At 52.9% G+C, this 22424-nt stretch overlaps 2 protein-coding genes across 5 annotated transcripts in view; one reads left to right on the forward strand and one right to left on the reverse strand.

Moving 5' to 3' along the window:
• Positions 1-465: 465 nt before the first annotated feature.
• On the reverse strand, positions 466-10041 carry SNX20 (sorting nexin 20). Of its 4 annotated transcripts, none has more exons than XM_043599177.1 (5): positions 9928-10041; positions 6191-6330; positions 5318-5398; positions 4610-4761; positions 466-2532 (listed from the first exon to the last, which is right to left on the reverse strand). In XM_043599177.1, the coding sequence occupies exons 2-5, from the start codon at positions 6318-6320 to the stop codon at positions 1864-1866; spliced, it is 1032 nt and encodes a 343-aa protein (XP_043455112.1). In that variant the 5' UTR covers positions 6321-6330; positions 9928-10041; the 3' UTR covers positions 466-1863. The 4 variants fall into 4 exon arrangements, with proteins under 4 accessions (XP_043455112.1, XP_043455111.1, XP_043455113.1 ...); XM_043599176.1 differs by having other exon boundaries at positions 6191-6333; positions 9928-10035; XM_043599178.1 differs by lacking the exon at positions 5318-5398 and having other exon boundaries at positions 6191-6333; positions 9928-10035.
• A 7041-nt stretch (positions 10042-17082) lies between these two features.
• Positions 17083-22424, forward strand: part of NOD2 (nucleotide binding oligomerization domain containing 2) — a 36421-nt gene continuing 31079 nt past the window's right edge. The window contains exon 1 of the mRNA XM_043599180.1: positions 17083-17170. The gene's annotated coding sequence lies outside the window, so the exon portion shown is untranslated. The remainder of the gene's footprint in view (positions 17171-22424) is intronic.

Raw genomic sequence — 22424 nt, forward strand, 5'->3', positions numbered from 1 at the left:
TGAGACACATTCTGCCCCCCCATCCGACATTTCAGCACCTCTGGTCAATGGCACCTTACACTCTCTGTTGGCCTGACTCGATGTTGACTTCCCTCAGAGAGAACCTGCTTTCTGAGGTGTCGGGGACCTAGAGCACCTGCCTCTGAGGCCACTTCACGGTGACCTCTCTGCATGAAGTATTTTGGACCACACTGTATGTGTTCAGACCCTAACGCTTACAGTTCAAGTTCTAGGAGGAAGACTGCCACCCCCCACCTGGTGCCAAATTTGATTCTCGCATTTCCTGATCGTCCTTTCTCCCTAGAAGTTTTCTTACATTCGGAGCTAAGTCTTTGCTCTCCCAGCTTCTTGCTGGAAACTCCTATCACACTCCCCGTGTTGGCCATATTTTCCTTCTGAGTGAATATCTGGTGCACCTTATAGTTGATGGCATTTCCCATTGGACGAAATGACTCACGACATCAGTACGGTCTTCTTCACCACAACAAGTAGAGTCACGGCCCTTTGTATTTCCACTTAACACTGTAATTTCCCACACGCCCAGATTTTCAAGAAGCCTGGCATCTCCCATTCAAAGTGTCCTCCCTGCGTAAATTGAGGGACTTGAAGCTTTCTCTGTCCCCAGGTATCATCAGATGTTTCTAGCCTCGAGGCCAGAGCCTGATCGGGCCGCTACAGCTGCCGCCACACGGTGTCGCGGTTGAACACATTCCGGTGCAGCTTGGCGGATGCCCGTCCACGGCCACTGTGATCCCCGTGCTGAGCCAGATCCTCACACAGGCCAGGCTGGTGCCCCACATTACGGGTCCAGGTTACAGCCTCTTTATTTTGCTCTGATAAGTTCAAGCAGATGGCTTAGGTCTCCAGGGACTTCTAGCCGCAAACACACATTGGCCCAAACCAGCCTGCACCATCAGCTTCAGGACCAGTGTCGAGCCTGGGTTATGGGTCCAGACTCCCCTCCACTCTGGGCTCTCGGTGTCCTTTCCTGAAAGCAGACTTCGGCCAAGGGCATCCCCATCCGGCACAGAGGTTCCAAGAACATTGTTCCTCAATGCGGAGGTGTTAAGCATTCAATCAGTGTCCTACCCAGAGGTCCCACCGTGTATCACCCCACCTCCCTTCAGGGCTGTGTCTACATAACTCAGGGAGCCTATTTGGGGGCCAGTTGCCCATAAATGAAAACCCAACCCGGCAATGAGTTGCGTAATCCTAACCAGAGAATTGTGGGCAACTTCCCTTCCTAAAAATGCCTCGTTTCACAGAATCTTATGACATGATTATGTTCTAGCCCAGTGTCCCTCCGCCCTTCAAAGGGTCCCATACACCCCATCTTAGGGACAAAGTTGGCCTTGAGGAGCAGTGGATGAGCTTTTGTTTTGCCGAGTCAGGTTTACACGCTAAGAGGGAAGAGCTGGAATATTTAGGATAACGGTGGGGATATCTGCAGGCAAGGTCAAGGGAGAAGGAGCAGAGAGGAAAGAGAGGACGGCTGGAGAGAGCTGTCTGTACGAGATGGGTTAAGCTCTGTCCGTGGTGTGCAATGTCAACCTCCCCTCCAGCCACCTGCAAAAACACCAGAAAGATGGATCTCACTCTCTGGCATTTTGGCAGCTGGGTTCGTGGTTTTGAGATGAGGTGAACCTGGCATCGAAGGGACACAGGACTCGAGCGGAGGCTTCCAAGGATGCCCCGAGGGACCTCTGTTCAACAGAGATGGGGAAACGGAGGGCCAGAGGAAGGACTTGTCCAGGGTCACCCAGCAACCTAGGGTCCAACGTGGCTCTGCCCACTAAACGTGAACCCCAAACCGCCCACCGAGCAGCGGTGACCCCAAGTCTCCAGCCCGCCTGCCAGAGGGGCTCAGTACAGATATTCCCGCACTGCGAGTTCCTTCAGGGTGAGGCCCCAGGGGGTGGGCTTCCGGAGCTGGCTCTCCTGCAGCCTTTTCTGCAGCGAAACGAAGTCTCTGCCCAGCGTGTAGGCCAGGCGGATCATGGCGTCCAGCAGGGGGGCGTAGTAGCGATGGCCCTCCCGGGCTTGCAGGCACTGGAGGGCCCTCTCACCCACCGCAAAGGCTTCAGCAGGGCGTTCAAGGTCACGGTGGCACACCAGCATGGCACAGAGGGCGGGGACCACCATTACGGGGCAGTGGGCCGTCAGCTTCTCCTGCAGGGGCACCACGCGCACCAGGATGTCCAGGGCCCTGGTGTACTGGCCGCCTCGCAGGCAGCCAAAGGCCTCCCTGAGCTCCGGCCGGGTTAGGAAATCGATGAACTCGCGGGACCGCCGCACACAGCGGATGGCGTAGAGCAGGCTCAGGTACTCCTTGAAGGCCAACTTGCGCTCGGAGATCATCTCCTCCGTGAAGTTGCCCATCAGGTGCTTCTTGGGGAAGACGACATCCTCGATCTCTTCCCTGAACGTCTTGAGGAGGTTTTTCTGGAGCGTCTCAAAGTCTGAATAGCGCCGCTCCAGCACGGCCTTGTTGCTGTCAAAACTCCCTGTCTGGATGACGACGATTTGGTACATCTACGGGGCAAAGAGAGAGAGCGTTTGACTACCTCCGAACAGGAGGTTTTAACTGACAGAGTGAGCCCCGGCAAATAAAAAATAATGATGATCACAATTTCAAGCATACCCTGAAAATGGGTTATCGTTATACGCAATTCTGTTTTGAATTGCCATCAGCATCTGCTGAGCTATAAAAGCGAATCATGACAAGAGTCAACCCGAGAATAACAAACACGGCAGCATGGAGGCGTCTTGTGGGACAAAGAGCACAGGAAACGGGGGGGGGGGGGGAGGGGGAGGGGACAGGGAGCCTGGGGGTGCTCCCCACCCATATCGTCAAAACCCAGCCCCAGGTTCCTAAACCGGGGAGCCTGGATTAGATCCACTTGAGAGGTGGTTTTAGGCGGTATGCTGGCGGTGATGTTATACGGTAAGAAAATTACTGCTTCTCGATTCTCTCTCGTTCAGCTAGAGCATACTGATTAAGGGCACAGGCTGCCTGGGTTGCAAACCCAGCTCCACCACGCTCTAGCTGTGTGGTCTTAGGTAGGTACTTGACCCTCTCTCTCCAAGCCTCAGTTTTCCCATGCATGAAACGAGGATAGTGGTAGCGCCTCCCTCGCTGGGTGAGGATGAAATGAGTTAATGCACTGCAGGGACGGGGGCCTGTGTTCAACACTCGGTCAGTGCTCAGTGTCCCCGTTGTTATTATCCCAGTCCCAATTAAGGGGGCAAGACAGGGAGAAGGGTTGAATATGGCTCCTACTTGGACACTAACGTAGCCCCCAACACAGGCAAAAACTCCATTTTATTTATTTATTTATCTATTAAAAATTTTTTTTCTTAATGTTTATTCGTTTTTTGACAGAGAGAGACAGAGCGAGAGTGGGGGAGGGGCAGAGAGAGAGGGAGACACAGAATCCAAAGCAGGCTCCAGGCTCTGAGCCATCAGCACAGAGCCTGATGCGGGTCTCAAACTCGTGAACCGTGAGATCATGACCTGAGCCAAAGTCAGACGCTTAACCAACTGAGCCACCCAGGCGCCCCTTATTTATCTAGTTTAATGTTTTGTTTTATTTTGAGAGAGAGAGAGACAGAGAGTGTGTGTGTGTGCGTGTGTGTGTAGGTGCAAGTGGGGGAGGGGCAGAAAGAGGGCGGCAGAGGATCCCAAGCAGGCTCTGTACTGACAGCAGTGAGCCTGATGTGGGAGTCGAACTCACCAACCTCGAGATCGTGACCCGAGCTCAAGTCGGACACTTAACCGACTGAGCCACCCGGGCGCCCCTAAAATTCCATTTTAACAAAACGAGCAACAACCCCTAACCCCAGAGCCTCCCGCCAGCCATGGCATGACCAGCTAGAATCTAATAATAGCACTTAGCTCTCCTTGTAGTTACTTTTATAATTATCTTTTCTTTATGCTATGTGATATTGGTTCCCCTTTGAAAGCTATTTAGTGGTTTTTAAACAAAATTTAAATTTATTTTAGAGAGAGAGAGAGAGCAAGCCCAGAGAAGGGCAGAGAGAGACGGAGGGAGAGAATCCCAAGCAGGTTCCACACTCAGTGCAGAGCCCTATGGGGGGGCTTGATCCCAGAACTCTGGATCATGATCTGAGCTGAAATCAAGAGCCGGGCCACCCAGGCGCCCCTTGTTTAGTGTTTTTAAAAAGTAATCTAATTTAAAGAAAATAGAGTAATTACGATGATGATATATCATTATTTTATAGGATATACAATTATTAATAATACACCTAGTTATTAATAATAACATAAATGACGGGGGTGGGGAGCCAAGACTGGCGAAGAGACACAGGTGGTTAGTTGTGGGCGGCACGGCCTTAATCTGGGCCAGTTCCTCCTCAGGATCAGGAACCGTGACTCACATCTACAGTTCTCACAGTTCTGAGCACAATGCTGAGCTCAAGATCTGGCTCTTTGCCCCCCCCACCCCCCCACCCCTTAGAACCCTGTGAGTCAAAGTGCGAGGGCCCATTTCATCCTCGGGAGAGTTGAGGCCCCACCGACTTGCGCGGGGGCCGGGAAGGAGGTGGTGAAAGGCGGGCCGTCGCTGCCGGATCTCGGAGGTGCACTTACCACGAACTTGGAGACTTTTCTCTCCTCGATGCGGGCCGACGCGACCTCAAAGAGCAGCTTGACGCGCCTCCAGCCGCGCTTCTCCTTCCGCCAGTACTCCTGCAGCTCCCCGGTGGTCATGCTGGAGTTGGGGCTGGGGCCGCCGGGGGTGTCTGGAGGGACGGCACCCTTAAGCACTTGCACCGGCTCGGTGCACTGTGGGGAGATGGCTGGGTCTGTCTGGGGTGGGATGTCCGAATCCGGAACAGAGAGCCCTGTGCATCCCCCTCCCCGCCCCCCCCTGCCCAGACTCCGGGCCCACCCCGGCTGCGTCCAGCCCGCCCCCCCCCCAGCCTGACACGGCACCCCCTCCTCCTCCCCCCACCCGCACCGCCAGCTGGTGTCTCCGTTGTGAAACGGCACGCTTCCGTTGCACCATCCACTTCCCGCCTGCAGGTTGGCTACGGGCGCCCGAGGCCCTTGCTCCTGACCAGCAGGGACAGTGGCTTGCTGGCTTCTGCACTCCCTCCAGCGCTGACGCCCGTGCGGTTGCCCCGGCCCCTGAGCTCACACTGGGCGACCAGGGGAGGGAGCGATTGAGGATGCCGGGCTCCAGGCTCAGCCCGGTGGGCCGCTCCAGACTCTTCCCTCTCTGGCTTCCCACATTCCGCGCCTTTGCTTGCACCTGCCACTCCTTCCGCCTGACAAGCAACCCGCCTGTTTGCCTACCTGCAAACCGAACAGTGTGTCTTCGACCTCCCTTGGGCGGTGAGCCCTTCTGAGGATCTTGGGAACGATGAGAATCCTTCCCTGCCGAGATGCACAGATCGCTGTGCATTTTATTTCAAGGGATATGGGGCTCCGGTGCCCTTCAAGACCCAGCCCAGATGTCACTTCAGCTGTCCCCTTGCATCAGAGTAAGAGCCTCCCACCTCGTCCCTACAGCCTATTTTGGTGACATCTCAAATTATTTTTCACAGATCTGTTTCCCTACCACACTGGAGGGCTTGCGGTGCTTGATTCGCTCTTGTTTTCCCCAGGGCCCCGCACAGGGCCAAGGACAGGGCAGACGGTCCATGGGCGCATACTGAGGGAATGCACGAGTGAGTAAATAAATTTGCTCCAGGACATGACACTATAGCGGTGCTGGGCACTCACTGTTCCAGAATGTCCCACTGGCTTCTACTGGAAGCACCTAGGACTCTCACACTGAGGGCTTCCTTCAGCTAAAGCGGTATGTTCTGGAACTTTCCTTGGCTGATGAAGGATGGGACTGGTCCCCTCACCTCTTGGATGGGATGACTCTGAGATGTGTTCCATATGTCTTGCAGAGGACCCCCTCTGGGACTGAGCCCAGTTGCCTCCAGCAGTAATCTCTCCATCAACATCCTGTCCTGGCTTCCTGCCCTTCCTTTCCTCAGTTTACCGCTCCCCTGCTATGACTCCTGGAACCATCTCCCAGAAAGATGACTGGCACCAAATTCTTGTTGTCAACCTAGGAAAGCTGCCCCCTCTCCCGCGGCATCTGTCGAAGGGCCCACATTTGTATTTCAGATGTCTTCAGACCTCTATCTCTGATCAAGCCCCAAGCCTCAAGCTCACCTAAGTGTTCATCAGGTCCTGGACATGGGAGGTCTGGGCCAGTGGCTGCTGCTTCCTGCTCGGTCCCTGTGGCGCACTGGGCGATGGGTCCCATCCATCCAGGGCTTCCAGGGTGCTCAGGACTGGCCATGACTCCAAGGCTGCTAGGGGGACAAAGAAGGCAGTGAGTTCCCACTCGTGTTGGGGTTCCTAGTGGGCCCTGGGGTGCTATGATCTGTGGCATAGTCCCCACTGCCCACCCAGCTGTCCACCCAGCTGCCACATGAGAGGCCTGGGTCTGCCCCTTTGCTGAACTGATCGGTCCAAGCCCTCTCTTGTTGTCACGATGCTTCCATTATCGAGCTGCTCTGAATCTGATTTCAAGCAAAGTCAGGATTACTTGGGAGCAAGATGCTGTCTTGTCCGGAAGCACATCCCCATACTCCATTTTCTGTTCATTTGTAACTAGAATTGCAGCGTCCAAAGCAGGGATACTGGTATGTATCCCTCCCATCTCTCTCTCCCTCCGTCTCTAGACACACACTTAGGACTTACGGAACACGCTTCGTATGCTCCTAACTTCTTCACATCCACTTACTTAACGCCCACAAAAATCTGTCGTGACTCCCAGTAACAGAAGAGGAAACTGAGGTTTAGCCCAAGGTTCTGCGGCTGGTGAGCGTACCCAACGAGCAAAGCTGAATGTTTTGTGACGGGCCAGGTCGAGTGCTCTGTACTCAACACCCACTCTCTCACTTAACTGATTCTGTGTGCAGAAGGAGTTTAAGCTGCATTTTCTGATAAAGGAACTGAGAGTTGCCTACGATCAAGGCTAGTATGTGGTGGGCAGGACCCAGATGCCTCTCCACCTTCTTCAGGGCGTGGGGGCGGGCAGACAGTGGGAGTGCTGGGGGCTAGTTTACGCAGTAAGATCTGTGACTCAGATCAGTGAACAAGATGACCTCGTGCCTGGACTTCTCTGTGCCTCAGTTTCCTATGAATCGGGTATAAGAGCGGAGCTTGGCTTCACGATGCTGGTGTGAGGGTTAAGTCAACATCTCAGGGCTCCCCACATACCTGGCCCTGCATAATAGTCCCTGTTATTTATTATTATCATCGTTTTAGAGTTTATTTATTTGAGAGAGAGAGAGAGCACACATGTGAGCAGGGGAGGGGCAGAGAGAGGGAGAGAGGGAATCCTAAGCAGGCTCCCCACGGTCTGTGCAGATGCGGGGCTCCAGCTCACAAACTGTGAGATCATGACCTGAGCCAAAACCAAGAGTCAGCCGCTCAACCACCTGAGCCATCCAGGTGCCCCTATTTTTTAAAAGATTAAAAAAAATTTTTTTTAACATTTATTTATTTTTGAGAGACAGAGACAGAGCATGAGTGGAGGAGGGGCAGAGAGAGAGGGAACCACAATCCGAAGCAGGCTCCAGGCTCTGAGCTGTCAGCACAGATGGGGGGCCTGAACTCACGAACTGTGAGCCGAAGTCAGACGCTTAACTGAGCCACCCAGGTACCCCTAAAGATTTTATTTTTAAGTAATCTCTACATCCAACATGGGGCTTGAACTCATGACCCTGAGATCAAGAGATGCACGCTCTACCAACGGAGCCAGCCAGGCACCCAAGTCCCTGTTATGAATATCTGACACATGATAATACTTTGAAAAATATTTGGAAAGTCAATGACTCTAAATTGAAATGTAAGTTGGAATAGAATTTAACATGTCTGAGACAAATTAGAAAAAAGAGGACTAAAACATTAGCTCAGATGGAGCGAGGAGCTGGGCCACCACTTTGGCACAGAGATCCAAAATCAGAAGGGTGCAAGTAACCTTACCTCCTTCTTCCCAAGATCTGAGGGAGCTGTAAGGGGCACATGGGGACGAGACTCTGGTCTGCGTTCCGGGCCCCGTGTCTGAATCCTCACACTGATTATGGCCTAGAGAGGGGTGGGGTTACAGCTTTTTCCCCGCAAGTGGCCAGAGCCCATCCTGACTCCAGGGCTGAAGGCCTTCTGGAAAGGCCTGGCCTGGGGAGACCTGAGGTCATCTGGGGCCGGGGTGGGGAGCCCTCCTTCGGGGGGCAGCTCTTCTCCAGTTAGATGGAAGGAATTCTGGTCCATTCTCCAGGTGGCTCTGTGCAGTTGCCCAGTGAATGTCTCTCCAGGACCCTCTGTCCAACCTTACCTTATATGGTGGGAAACTGAGGCACAGAGCAAGGGCATGGCTTGCGCCTGCCAGAGCCTGCACACCTCATTTGCCTCTTCTCCCCTTAAGGAGACAGGCCTTCTATCATGACCAATTGTGGGTCTGAATGCAAATTGTTTACTATCTCTAGGCCTCAGTTTCCCCACCTCAGAAGTGTGGCCACAAGCCCTGTCCTGCTGACAAGAACACCGATGGTGAAGGACAGACTCTCTATATTCTCGCAGGTGCCCAGGCAAGGTGGTGAGTGGTCTCCATGTTTTCTTAGTGGACTCTGGGTCCACCCTGGGAAGCCCAGTATTTCCTGTGGGCGCTCCTACGTACCTGCCTCAGTTAGCTCCTCGGTAAAGCGGGTGATGGCAAGCCTCAATGGCTCCAGCCCTTCCAGCCCTGCTGTCCTGATCAGGCAGCTGGCACCAGGTCAAAAGCAGGACACGATTTGCCCAGAGACCCTGTGAGAGCCCAGAAATAATGGCCTTGGCTGAACACGTCCATGAAGACCCGGGAAAGCTGAGCATGAACCCAGGGCTTTGAATAAAAATCAAATTCAGCAAGCAAAGCCAGTTCCCTTATGTTTTCTCTTATAGGGTTGGCTGGGAGTCACTATGAGAGGAGTGAGAAGGAGAAAGTCAGGCATTGGTGCATGTGCAAGGAGTCTTGGACAGCTTCCCGGTCCTCTCCAGGCCTCAGTTTCCTCATCTGTGAAATGGGGAAAGCAGCCTGTCACTCCCAAAGCTCTGTGGGGACAACCATGCATGGGGTTCTCTGGGGGCTTCTCTCCCGTCCCCATCCCCTGTCTAGCAAAGATTTCTCGATTTTATAAGAAAACCCTGCAAAAGCTGGTGCCGGTGGCTTGGGGTCCTGTGCTTGGCTGAGGGGGTGCAGAACAGCTTCCAAGCCCCCGCCCCGTCCAGCTGTGTGTGCAGCCATCCTCCTGCATCCCTCCCAGGCCCTGAGTACCACTCCTCCCTCCGAGGGCTGCCCCGTCCTATCCAGGCCTTCTTCTGCTGGCTACAGTGGGCCACCTTCAGAGCCTGTGCTGCCTCCCTGAGGAGCTGCAGAGGACTTTCCATCAGACTGAGGCTCCAATACAGCAGGGTAAAGCCCGACCCAGGGGACAGAGGGTCCTGGACGTTGGGTGGGCACACTCACATTTGGCAATCTCCCAGGGGGACGGGTGGGGGTCCGGGGAGCCTGTAACAGCAGGTTTCCTGGTTCTTCCCATCAGAGAGTCCCTTCCGGCAGGCTTGGGGGTAGGCCCTGGCTTCTGCATTTTGCCCCAGTCCCCAAGGTTGCCTGGCACCACTTTCTGTGTGGCGACTTATTCTCCAGGCTCAAGACGGGCTGTAGAGGTACTTCAAAAGAAGGGGGGTGGTGGAGGGTTGGGGATCTGCTTCCTGTTCTACCCCAATGAGCTAAGGGGAGCCCCACACGTAGAGGCTCTGCCCCACACTGCCCCCAGCAGGTACTGGGGGAGGCCCATAGGAGGAGGGGGCTCAGGCCACAGGAGGGCAGAGCCCCACCGAGGTGGGGATCAAGCACTGACCTGAGGCCTCTGGTTCCTGTGTGGGTCCAGGGGGGGCCAGGAGGAGTGTCACATGGTCCCCTTCAGCTCTCCTCTGTTCTAGGCTCTAGCGAGGCCGCCGCATCTGAGTTCCCCCTTAGAAAACAGGAAATAGGCTGTGTGACCTACTCCTGGCCGCCCCAGCCCATTGGCTGATGACAGATAGTATATTGAACCCCGCTGACAGGCAGCCCCGCAGGGAAGGGGCGAGCAGGACATGGCGAGGCAGGGCCAGCCCTGAGGGATCTACTTCTGAGGGATCTAGCTGGGCCTCACACAGCCTTGCAGCGGGCTGGGCTGTCCCTCAGAGCCCCAGATAATCTCTGGCATTCAAGCAGCACTTCCCAATTAACATTCCTTATTCTAGCCTATGAGCCAGGCCTGGTGGGCGTCACTGTGCCCCATTAACAGATGGGGAAAGTGAGGCTTGGAGCACAGAGCTTGTGGGATGCAGGGCCAATGCCTGACATGGAAGGGAAATGGGGTAAATTCACAGTTCCGTCTGGGGCCTTCCTCTGGGCAAAGCTGCATCCGACACTCCCGACAGAAAGTACAGGGGAAGGCAGACCTGTGGCTGTGATGTGATTCATGGCCACTAGCACTTGTGGCCTCGGGGGCAAGAGACGGGGACAAAACCAAGAGAATAGAGCCTCACCAGTCCCCAAGGAGGCCACCACGTGTCTCTTCCCAGCTATGATCCCCTCCTTCCCCATTAGAAATCGTCACACTCCTAATTCTGAGGAGGGTCACTTCTTTGCTTTTCTTTGCAAATTTAGCACCTATGAATAGACCCCAAAACAATAGAGCTTCATTTTACCTACTTTGGAATTTTATGTAAATCGAGCCATGCGCGCGCGGTTTGTCTGCTTTGGTGTTTTGCTTCCTTTATTCAACATTTCTGTGTATCGCAGTCATCAATTTGTGTGTGTGTGGCTGCAGCCTTTTCATTTTTTGTTGTTGTGTCGCTACATTATTTGAATACCTCATTGTTTCTCTCTCTCTCTCTCTTTTTTTATCTGTCAACACACATTGAGGTTGTTTCTAGTTTGGGCCACTGTGGCCCGTGCAGCTGGGCATATTCTTGCACATTCATCCAAGTGCACACGCACACGTGAGATGAAATCCCCGGGTTTTAGAGAACGAACAGCCGAAGAGCTTCATCTGGGCTGGATTATAGCAAACATGCCCCCAAGTGGCTGTGTCTCTTTGTGCCCCCACCCGCCACACGCAGGGCGCGTGAATCCTAGGTGCTCCACATTGATGCGGTTGGTATATTTTTATTGCCATCATTCCAGTGGGGAGCGGGCTCTCATGGTTTTACATTGCATTTCCTAAGGAGAAGTGATGTGGAGCATCTTTTCATGGGATGATTTTCTACCCATATAGCCTCCGTTCAAGTCCATTGCTTGTTTTCTTGTTTGTTTGTTTGTTTATTTTTTTGATTGGCTTATTTTCTGAGTGGTTTGTAGGGGCTCTTCATGAGTTCGTTTGGGTCTTTGTGCTTTCCAATATTCTTTCCAACCCTGCGGTTTGCATTGTACTCTCTAAAAATAGGGTGTTCGGGGGGCGCTGGGGTCATTCAGTCGGTTAAGCGCCCGACTTCAGCTTAGGACATGATCTTGCGGTCCGTGAGTTCAAGCCCCGCATCGGGCTCTGTGCTGATGGCTGAGAACCTGGAGCCTGCTTGAGATTCTATGTCTCCCTCTGTCTCTCTGCCCCTCCTCTGCTCATGCTCCGTCTCTCTGAAAAGTAAATAAACTTTAACAAAATAAAAAAAATAAAAAAAATAAAAATAGGGTGTTTGGATGAATAGAAGTTGCCAAGCTTAAAGTAGTCAACCCTATCAATCTTGGCTTTCACAGCCCATGTCGTACCTTAAGACCACAGAGATTTCTCTGTTATTGTTCTTTCTCGATGCTTCTGCAACAACTTTGCCGGCCACTGTGAGGCTGAAACTGAGTTAACATGTGCAAAACACGTAGAACAGTGCTGGTCCCTCATAAGCACTGCACAAGTGCTGGCAGTCCCCGCTGTTCTCAACACCTTTCCAGTTTGCCATTCTTCTCTGGGATTCTCTAATGCCCTTACAGTCGATTTTCACATACGGTGTGAGGTAGGGGACCCAGTGTTTTCTCCCTAAGTGTCTGCCTACTGGTCTTGTTTATTGAAGCAGTCATCCAATGCCATGGCACAGTCATGCTGTCATTGTTAAAAGAGAACGTCAGGGTCTTGGGACCTTGAGGGGAACACCCCAAACAGTGTGCTTCTGGCCTGCCGGCCAGTGAGAACCCATAACCCATTCACCTCCACCCCACACTGCCCTGCAGAGGGCCTGGCATGCCTGGAGATGCTGGCTCTATGTTGAGCGAGGCTGGAAGTCCCCCTCCCATCCTTTCCCTAGGTCCCTTCTGCAGCTTTCCAGTTTTCTCCCTGTCTCTATCTAGGCCTAGAGTCTTTGAGACACCGGTGTAGACTCTATGCCTCTCACCCAGCAGCCAGCGCATGGGGGGATGGGTACGTGGAAGCTACTGCTTCCTCTTCTGGGGGTAGGAGGTGATCTTTGGAAACCCCCGAACATGCAGGGGTGTCTAGCTGGTGCGGGAAGGACCTAGATGGACCAGAGTGGCTATGGATGGCCACCTGCCAGGACTTGGCTTTTCTTTGCAGCACAGAGCTGTGTATGGTAGGAGAGAACAGGCAAGGACAGGCAAGGCCCCGCTGACGTGGGAGGCACAGGCTGGGTGTCCCTACGCTGCCGGGGTGAAACCACAGGGTGAGCAGTGGGCACCAAGAGGCCTCGGAGAGTCAGAAAGGGAAATGTTGGCATCTTTGAGTCTGGGTGTCTGTTCTAGAATTCAAATGGCTGGGACCTTTCAGTGACTTCCTCCTTCTCCTCCTGCCCCCAGCACAGTCAGAGTAAGTCCAGACTCCCTCGGGAGGCCTCCTGTCCAGCCGCCAGCTGCCTCCCTCACCTCACTCTTGGACTCGCCCGCCAGCCTGGGCTGCTTTCTATGCCTCCGCCTGCCTCACGGCCTGTGCTCATAGTCTCTTCAACCGGCAACGCCTTTACCTTGGTTCTTTCCACAACTGGCTCTCTCTCATCCTGCAGCTTGGCTGTCTGTCCTCGGTGTGGCCCTCCCCGGCCCCTCTGTTGACACCTATCATGGTTTTGCTTACTTGTTTACTTGTTCACTGCCAGTCTCAAATGCCGCCATGACAGGGACCTTGCCTGGGTCAGCATTCTGTCCCCGCTGCCTACCACCGTACCTGCCCCAGAGCGGGTGCTTGGCAATCGTGTGGTGCGCTATTGAGGGGGTGAACGCAGAAGAAGTGCCGATTGGGCCCACGACTCACTGTGTGACCTGGGCAGGCCGCCGCTCCTCTTTGAATCTTGGTTTCCCCAATTGCAACATGAGACTAAGTCAAGGATCCTCCGAGCACCACCAGGCAAATAGCTGAACGCTGCAAACGACCGCTCACCGCCACTCTGGGTGTCTTTCAAGCCTGAGACTCCAACGCTGACACACTTCCTGTGATACATTCAAGAATTGATCACTCACAGGTATGTCCCCACAAGGGTGGCAAAGAAAACCCAAACTGGCGAGGTGTGTTTGTTCATAGGTGATGCAAAACCTGGTCGTTGTCGATCTTGTTTTTCCACAGCTGGGTGTATACACGTAAACCTTTTAAAACTCTCAAAGGTCCTGCTACGGTATGATCCAGCAAGCCCACTCCTGGGTATTTATCTGAAGACAGTGCAAACACGGGCTTAAAAAAATATTTGAACGCCCATGTTCACCGCAGCATTAACTACAACGCCCAAGACGTGGAAACAGCCTAGGTACCCACGATGGATGAATGTAAAGGAAATGTGATGTCTAGGTAGGATGGACTACTACTCAGCCACAAAAAAAGAATGACATCTTGCCATTTGCGACAATACGGGTGGACCTTTCACATGCCGCGTGAAATAAGCCAGACAGACACTGCGCGAGCTCGCTTATATGTGGAATTAACAAGGGAAAAAAAAAAGCTCCTGGATACAGACAATGGATTAGTGGTTACCAGAGCCGGGGGTTGGGAGGGTGGGTGAAATGAGTGAAGGGGGTCGGAAGGTATAAACTTCCGGTTATAACACAAATAAATCATGAGGTTGTAATGTACAGCGTGGCGACTGCAGGTAATAATACTGTAGTGTATATTTGAAAGTTGCTAAGAGAGTGGATCTTAAAAGTTTCTCATCACAAGAAAAACAAGTCTTTTTGTTCTGTGACTATTGTGTTCTGTGACTAGTCTTATTGGGGTATATATTATATATATGTATATATTATATATATATTATATATATAAATATTATATCATTTCATAATATATACAAGCATTGAATCATTATGTTGCACACCTGAAACTAATCTTGATGTAAAAAATTTAAAAAAAAACTCTTTAAGTTTCTTAATGGGATTTTAAAAAGTTTATTTTTTTAGTAATCTCTACATCCACTGTGGGGCTCGAACTCATGACTAGGAGATCAGGAGTCACATGCTCCTCTGACTGAGCCCGCCAGGCACCCCAATACTGTGGGATTTAAAAAAAAATTTTTTTTAATGTTTATTTATTTATTTTTGAGACAGAGAGAGACAGAGCATGAACGGGGGAGGAGCAGAGAGCGAGGGAGACACAGAATCGGAAGCAGGCTCCAGGCTCTGAGCCATCAGCCCAGAGCCCGATGCGGGGCTTGAACCCACGGGCCGCGAGATTGTGACCTGAGCTGAAGTCGGACGCTCAACTGACTGAACCACCCAGGTGCCCCAGGAAGTTTCATTTAAGCAAAGGCCAATGGATAAAGAAATTGTGGTTTATATACACTATGGAATACTACATGGCAATGAGAAAGAATGAAATATGGCCTTTGTAGCAACATGGATGGAACTGGAGAGGGTTATGCTAAGTGAAATAAGTCATACAGAGAAAGACAGATACCATATGTTTTCACTCTTATGTGGATCCTGAGAAACTTAACAGAAGACCATGGGGGAGGGGAAGGGGAAAAAAAAAAAAGGTTGGAGAGGGAGGGATCCAAAACATAAGAGACTCCTAAAAACTGAGAACAAACTGAGGGTTGATGGGGGGGTGGGAGGGAGAGGAGGGTGGTTGATGGGTATTGAGGAGGGCACCTGTTGGGATGAGCACTAGGTGTTGTATGGAAACCAATTTGACAATAGATTTCATATTTAAAAAAAATTAAAAATAGAAATAAAAATTAAAAAATAAGCATAGGCCTGAAAGAGGTGAAGGAGGGAGCCATGTAGATTTCTAGAGGAAAAGCATTCCAGGTGGAAGGAATAGCAAATGCAAAGGCCGCAGGCCTTGCATATTCCAGGAACAGCCAGGAGACCAGTGTGATCAGTGCAGCATGAATGAGGGGATAGCTTGGAGAGGGCACTGGGTGCAAACAGCATTCGTAAGGGCCTCCTGGCTCTTACTCTGAAATGGGCCTCATTGCGGGGGTTTTAGCAGAGAAGTGATATAATTGGACTCTTTAAAAAATTTTTTATTTTATTTTTTATTTTTTTTTAACAGACTCGCTGCTGTTGCCGTGTTGAAGACTGTAGCTGGAAAATCATGGAGAAAGGCTGGGAGCTGTTGCCATAACCCAGGTGAGACACGATGGTGATTTGGACCTGGGTGGTCATGGTGGATATGGTAAGAAGTGGCTGCATTCTGAATATATTTTGAAGGTCAAGCTGGAAAGTTTGCTCCCAGGTTGGATAATGGGGTATGAGAGAAGATGAGTCCGTTCAGTTTTTCAAGTTCAGTTGCTCTGTCAGTTTTCTCAAGTAATCTGCTATTACGGGGCATTAGGAAGCTTCCAGCTTTTCACTCTTACAGAGAAAATGGTGGCGAACCTTCCTCTAGATAGATCTGTGCCCCATCTGGAATGATTTCCCTGGGGTAGAGGCAGTCTGTCTAATAACTCAGCATCGCAGGTATTTACCTGGAGGCAGTGTGGTCCAGTGGGTAGAGCCACAACTTTGGTGCCAGACGCCTGGGGGGCAAATCTTGGTTCTTCTTGTTAGTTAACTTTTCTGTGCCTCAGTTTCTCCCCCTATAAATTGGAAATCATAACCAATACCCAATAGCTGGGATGACTTGGGTTAATGTGTGTAAAGCCTGGCACACAGGAAGCACCATGTGAATGTCCCTTATTTTCTTCTACGTTAAAAAAAATGTCCAAATACCAGTGTTTTAAAAGGAACGTTTATATTAATACCTTCAATGGAAAACCAGTGTCACCTGCTCAGACGAATAGGAAACCATACAATAAAATAAATTTACTACACTGGAAACAACAACAGTACCGTTAAATTCTGGTTAGGTATGGTGGCAGAACCAAGTAGAGCGGGCAGTGTTAGAGAGGCTCAAGCCCCATTAGTACCAAACAGAGCCGGCTTGCCTCAACTGAAACGGAAGGCTGGCAAGACAAAGGAAAAAAGAGGAATTTAAATGCCCTGTCCACGCTCACCTGACAGGTAACCCATCACACTCTGGAAAACTCTTCTGGGACTTCACAATATTAAGGCCTTAGATGACTGTGGACACAAAGGGCGCATACCGGCTGGGACAGCTTTCTTAGCTTTTCCTGCCACAGGCTATCTGGGGCGCGTGTGTCTGGAGGGGGCCTTGTCCTGAGAGACTCTCTGGTTCCCTGTTGTAGAAAGTTGGTTCACTGGGCCCTTGCGGGGATGAGCACTGGGTGTGACACATAAGTGATGAATCACTAAATTCTACTCCTGAAACCATTATTACACTGTATGTTAACTAACTTGTATTTAAATTAAAAAATTTTTAAAAAGGAAAAAAAAAAGAAAGAAAGACGGCTCACTCAGTAGGAGACACTTGGCGGGGGTCCCGTTCCTGCCCGCCCACCTGCCCAGTCCCGGTAGAGCTCTGAGCGCTCAGAGGTGGGAGCCAGCGGGAGGTGGGTGGGGGGGCGAGAGCCTGGACCCGAGGGGCGGGGCCCACCAGGCAGGGTGGGTGGGCAGGGCGCAGGGGCGGGGCGTCCGGACTGGAGGGGCGGGGCCCGCCGGGTAGGGTGGCTAGGGAGAGTGCGGGGGGGTGGGGCACCCGGACCGGAGGGGCGGGGCGAGCGGAAAGGGTGTACGAGTCAGAGCTTGGAGTTTTGGGCCAGACCGCGGGGAGGACTTGGGGCGCAGGTGACTGCGCGGTGAGTGTTCCCCGATCCGGCACCTGAGCGCGGGGAGGGGCTGGGCGCCCAGAGTCCGGTCCCTCGGACTCGGACATCTGGCTTTCCAGCCGGGCTCGGGGAGGCCTTGCCCTGGTTTTCCGTTCGGGTGTCCCGGCCTCTAAATAGGAGGTAGAAGGAAAGGGGGCTTCTGGAGGTAGGGGAGCCCCCTGGCGGGCAGTGTCTACAGAGGATAGGGAGGTTTGGGGGGCGTGAGCAGAACTTCCGGGCCCCGGGCCCAGGAGCTTTTGCTGTCTGGAGAGAAGTTGTGTCTGGCCTTCCTGGTGGGTGTGGAGGGAGAACTTGCAGGATGAGAAGTCCTGAGGCGCAGGGCTGGCCTGGGAATTAGGAGGCCAGATTTCGGGTCTTAAAGGAGGCTACCCTCTCTCCGGGCCTCAGTTTCCCCCTCTTCAGCATGCCTGTGAGGAGGTGGGTGTAGGTGAGAGAGGGCCGGGGTGATCTCTAACCCTGCTTGGGGACTTGAAACTCTTAGGGGAGACTTCTGCCTCCTCCCCTCCCTTGGTGGGTGTGGAGACCCCTGCTCATCCCCAGCCCTTCCCACCCAGGCCCCCACACCAGGGCCTGCCCAGCCTTGCATCCTGTGTGCCTTCCGCCTTCTCCTTTAGTCCTCATGTTGGGGAGCAGCCATCTGGTCCTACTTGCTTTTGAGCAAACTAAAAAGCCTCCCCAAATCTTCTCTGGGAGGGCCTCCCCCAGCTGGACCCCAGGCTGTGTGTCTGCTCTTGGCTTCTTCCCCTCTTTCTGAGCCCTTAGGCTTGTCCCTCTTGTGGTCTCCGTCTCCCCATGGGCTGGTCTTGTCTGCCTGGTCCTGTCCCCTTGATAAACACCAGAGTGTCATTTCCATTGCCTCTGCTCTCAGATTCTCTTTGCCAATTTGGGATCTGAGGCTGGGAGGGACTCCTATCTGGCCCAGCCACCTCCCACTGAGTGCAAGATCCCTCTGCTGGGTATGCCCAGTGACAGTGACTTACGAGGTGCCCGTTCAGTGTCCTACAGCTCTTGTAACAATTAGCTAAAATCTATGACTTGCAGATTTCCCCTGCTTGGTTCCACTTCTGCCTCCTGGAACCATGCAGAGTAAATGCATTCTTTTTTATTTTGAAAGAGAGAGAGACAGAGAGACAGAGAGACAGAGAGAGACAGCGTGAGTTGGGGAGGGGCAGAGAGTGAGGGAAAGAGAGAATCCCAAGCAGACTGTGCCCTGTCAGCACAGAGCCCTGTGCGGGGCTTGAACCCATGAACCACGAGATCATGACCTGAGCCGAAATCAAGTGTTGGACACTTAACCAACTAAGCCACCCAGGCGCCCCAGAGTAAATTCATTCTTTTATTCATTCAAATGATCTTTATTGATACACTGGGTAAGACAGTGGGGCTATAGTGGTAAAAAAAAGAAAAATCAGACAAAACTCCCTGCCTCATGGAGTTGGTATTCTAGAAAGGAGGAGGACAGCAATCAAATAAGAACATACGTGATATATCAGGCTGTGAGTGGTGCTGTGGAGAAAAACAAAGCAGGCACGGGGGATGAGGGCTGGGGTTGGGTATTGCAATTTTATATAGCATAATCAGGGAGGGCCTCCCTGAGGTGGTGACAATTGAGCAAAGCCTTGAAGGAGGTGAAGGGTGAGCTATGTGAATATCTGACGGGAAGGACAGTTCACCTGTAGAGGGAAGAGCACAGAGCATGTGCAAAGGCCCTCAGGTAGAGGCATGCCTGGTGGGAGCAGGTCCAGCTTGTTCTGGAAACAAGGAAGAAGTCTGTGTGGCTGGAGCAGGGTGGGTGAGGTGCCCGTGGGGGATTAGTAGGACATGAGTACAGAGAGGTAAGGGGTGAGGAGGTGGGTGTCTGTTGCATGGGGCCTTGAAGGCCACTGTGAGGACTTTGGTTTTTACTCTGAGTGCATTGGGATCCACTGGAGGACTTTGAAGGCAGGAGTCACCTGCTCTGACTCAGGAGTTAGCAGACTAAGACTGTAGAGAGGTGAGGGCAGAAAGCGTGGAGTAGGGGGACAGCGAGGGGAACACTGTTGTCATTCTGGGAAGAGACCCTGGGGGCTTGTACCCATGATATAGAGGCCGTGGGAAAATACCAGATTTTCCAATTTGAGGTATAGTTTGAAGGTAGAGTCAGGGAGATCGGGATGGGAGAGAAAGGTAGAGTCCAGGATGGGTCGGAGGTTTTTGGCTGGTGAGTCTGGAAATTTGGCCCTGCTGTCACCCGAGATGGGGGCTGTCTAGGGGATCTGGAGTGTTACGCTTTTTAAGTGTGAGATGCCCATTAGGCAGTCAGATAAGTTTAGTGGGGAGGTTGGAGCCAGAAGGAAAGTTGGGGGCTGGCATTTCAAGCCAGAAGAGCAGGTGAGCTCATTTAGGGAGGGAGACACAACTCTGGGGCTCCCAGCATCAGGAACTAGCCAAGGAGACAGAAGGAGCAGCTGGTAGGATGGGAGGAGAAGTCAGAGTTGGGGGAGTGTTTCAAGGAGAGAGAGAGAGAGAGAGAGAGAGAGAGAGAGAGAGAGAGAGTATTCTGATAGATGCCTTTGCAGAGCTAGCCAGTCCAGAGCTGAGAGCCCAGCAATGTGCACGACACTGGTGGCCATCTGGGGGGCCCAGGAGGACGTGCCCGGAGGGCATGGGAGGGGAGGACTGGAGGAAAGCAGTACGGGCAAGAGACAAGGGCTCCTGCTTTGAAGGGAGTCACAGAATTGGGGTGGGAGCTGGCAGAGGAAGAGGGCTCTTACTCTCCTGATGGAGAGACTGCAGTCTGTGTGCAGGAGGGAAATGGTCTCCCAGAGAGAAGCTCGGGGAAGGGGGGCAGAACACAAGAGGGTTGCAGGAGGGGCAGGGCTGGGTCCAAGGCCCCAGGGAAGGCCTGGGCCCCGCTGAGATAGAGGAGCCAAGGTTCCCTGGGCCTCCCTCCTCTGGCCTGCACGGGCCCAGGGGGCTGAAATTTCAACCCTTAAGCAAATCAGTGGGCTCAGAGCTCTGGAGAAAGTCGGCTGGCTGCGGTCTCAGGAAGGAAGGAGGTGTCAGGTCCTGGGCCTGGGCCCCGGGCCAGAGGGTCAGGGGAGGCCCACGTGGGTTGCCCCTTTTACTTGACTCTGTTTCATGCCTCTTTCTTTTCATGGGCCTCACCTTCCTCAAGGGAAGACTGTGAAGGACTCCAAACTTGCAGTAACTCAAGTAGAGAAGAAAAGACAGTGGAGATAGATTTAGTTCGTCTGAAGGGGAAGTCTGAACAGGTGATAAGGAGGCAAGAAGCGGGATTTTCGGGACGGTTTTTATGCAATAAGGGTTGACTGGCCATCTGTTTTCTCTTGCTCCCAATTTAAGCTAAAGCAAGAAAAACTTAAGTTGGACATGAAGAAATTCCTGAGCTGGCAGCAAGGCCAGGTTTTCTCCCCGGATGTTTACAAGGATGTTAGGAGAACAATGCCTGCTCAGAGGCAGGGGTCTGACCAAATTGGTCCTTGGGGATTCCACCTGCTCTGAGGTTTCTGGAAGGAGGCCAGGGAAGAGTTGGGACTTTCCAGCTGCTGGTGGGGGACCAGAGCCCCAACCCTTAGGGCTGGGGCCTGTCTCTCCCTGCAGGTGTCCACAAATCCTTGATATCACCAGTTGGGTGTGTGTGGCTCAAGCATTCTTGGGATGTTTGGGAAGGGCCCCTGCTTGTCCCCTTGTGGGTGAGCACAGTTGTGGGTGTGTCTCAGGTCTGGGGGGCGGGGGTCTGTCAGTGCAGGTCATGGTGGACGCACAGGGCTTTCCACCAGAGGGGATGAAAATTACCTACTTCTGCACAGTGGCTTGGCCAGCTCTGGCCTCCAGACCATCCTTTCAGGATTTCCCCGGGAGCTGGGGTCTGTGGGGAAATCTAGACCCGCCGGTCCTGTGTCAGGCAGCCTTTGCCTTCGTGCCCAAGGCCTGCCCCCAGGGGACTTGGCCATGCCCACCAAGCCTAATGATCTCTGCAGGGGGAGAGGGTGGCCTAGGCTCTCCCGATGCAGAAGAGTGGGCTGCTGTTCATTCCCACGCATCCTCTGGGTAAGAGGATGTCAGCAAGGAATGTCAGGTCTCCTGTTTTTGATTCCTGGCCTCACACGTACCCGCCAGGCATTGGGTCAGAGGGAGAGCACCCACCCCATTTCTGGGCTGTTCTCAGAGGGAGGTGGTTCTTTGCCCCAGGTCCTGGACAGGTGTGGCGGCGGGTCTGGCGTTTCCACAGCTGAGAGCCATGCCAGGGCCAAGCCCAGACCTCTTCCTACCTGTCCTGTTCTCTCCTTTCCCCGCGTCCCATCTCTACCCTCCTGACTCCTCTGCTTGGCAGTGGACACAGGGCGGAGGCCTGCTTGTCCAGAGAGATCTATTTCAGTTCCTGACTTACAGCAGCCGCTGCACTGGGGATGCCCTCGCAAGCTGCCAGACCTGCAGGTAACCTTGCTGCCTCAGTCTCCTCATGTGGCCAGCCCAAGGATTTCCATCCTAAGTGTTGGCAGCAGTCTGGGTTGGAGACGTCTCCTGTCCCTTCCTTTGGCTGGCATACGTGGACCGGCGTAGAATGTTCCAGCCCCTCCCCTTCCTCGGTGGAGTTTTGATTCGTAAGCATTCCCCCCACCGTCCCCCACGCCTCCCCGGGGCTCAGCCCTGTGCCAAGCTTATGGATGCCAGGATGAGTAAGACCCAGGCTTCTGCTTGGGCCAAGAAGGACGGGAGACACATAAACAGTAACGAGGAAAGTTGCAAAATCTCTAGGCACCTTGGCATCTGCTCCCTCGAGTATCTCAGAATGTCTCTGTTTTGTAAAAACAAGGAGGTGTTGCCCTTCCTTTTCCCTTTCCCTTTCCCTTTCACTTTCTCTGGGCACTGTACCAGTCCGCGTCCCTGGTCCCTGTGACAGTCGCACAATGGAGCCCGCTGAGAGATTTTCTCTGCTGCTTGGGGACCCTCCCAGGGCTTGGAGCTCAGAGAAATCTCTTCCCCTCAGATTCCCAGAACCCAGAGTCTGAAGGCGGAGCCCAGAGCAAGCCACTGACAGAGGCATGACGGCATGTAATGTGTGGTGCGGTGGCGGGAGTGAAAGGGAAGGGAGGGCCTGGGGGCAGTTGGGAAGGAGGCGGTGGTAAGTGGGGTCCGTGCTCTCCTAGGCTTTGAAATGACTTAGTTTGCGCTATGATTTTTGCTTCACCTGGGGCTAAGATTTTTTTTTTTTAATGTT

The sequence above is a fragment of the Prionailurus bengalensis genome, chromosome E2 (assembly GCF_016509475.1).
Source record: "Prionailurus bengalensis isolate Pbe53 chromosome E2, Fcat_Pben_1.1_paternal_pri, whole genome shotgun sequence".
Taxonomy (NCBI): Eukaryota; Metazoa; Chordata; class Mammalia; order Carnivora; family Felidae; genus Prionailurus; species Prionailurus bengalensis.

Excerpts from the sequence above, each read along its gene's own strand:
- SNX20 (XM_043599177.1), bottom strand. The coding sequence starts at position 6,320 with ATGGCCAGTCCTGAGCACCCTGGAAGCCCTGGATGGATGGGACCCATC. Across the intron at positions 5,399-6,190 it reads AGGACCTGATGAACACTTAG|GGAAGGATTCTCATCGTTCC; the intron begins GTGAGCTTGAGG and ends GCATCTCGGCAG. Across the intron at positions 4,762-5,317 it reads ACACACTGTTCGGTTTGCAG|ACACCCCCGGCGGCCCCAGC; the intron begins GTAGGCAAACAG and ends CCGTCCCTCCAG.